General features: G+C 65.9%; 1 protein-coding gene across 7 annotated transcripts in view; it reads right to left on the reverse strand.

Moving 5' to 3' along the window:
• The window catches only part of GSE1 (Gse1 coiled-coil protein), a 436,931-nt gene that overhangs the window by 54,822 nt on the left and 381,898 nt on the right, over positions 1-211 (reverse strand). For 2 of the 7 annotated variants that reach the window (XM_006762231.2, XM_006762228.2), the window contains exon 1: positions 131-211. The exons of the other annotated variants lie outside the window; for them this stretch is intronic. In XM_006762231.2, the coding sequence (XP_006762294.1) occupies positions 131-137 (7 nt within the window). In that variant the 5' untranslated portion in view covers positions 138-211. The remainder of the gene's footprint in view (positions 1-130) is intronic. 7 annotated transcript variants of the gene reach the window in all.

The following is a 211-nucleotide window of genomic DNA, read 5'->3' on the forward strand; positions in this document are numbered from 1 at the left end:
ACACTCCAGGGGAAGTTGCCCGGGAGCCGTTGGCGGCCACCCCCGCGGAACCCGCAAACTTGGAGAGGAGACGCTGGGGGACGTGGGGAGACCCCCCACCCCCGTCCCCTGCCCGGCACGCTGCTCTCACCTTTCATACCAGGGCCCCGCAGCTCTGCCTCGGCTGACACATGCTGGAGCCACCGTCGTCCAGTGTTTGTCTAAAATTCTT

Source organism: Myotis davidii, unplaced genomic scaffold (assembly GCF_000327345.1).
Source record: "Myotis davidii unplaced genomic scaffold, ASM32734v1 scaffold77, whole genome shotgun sequence".
Taxonomy (NCBI): Eukaryota; Metazoa; Chordata; class Mammalia; order Chiroptera; family Vespertilionidae; genus Myotis; species Myotis davidii.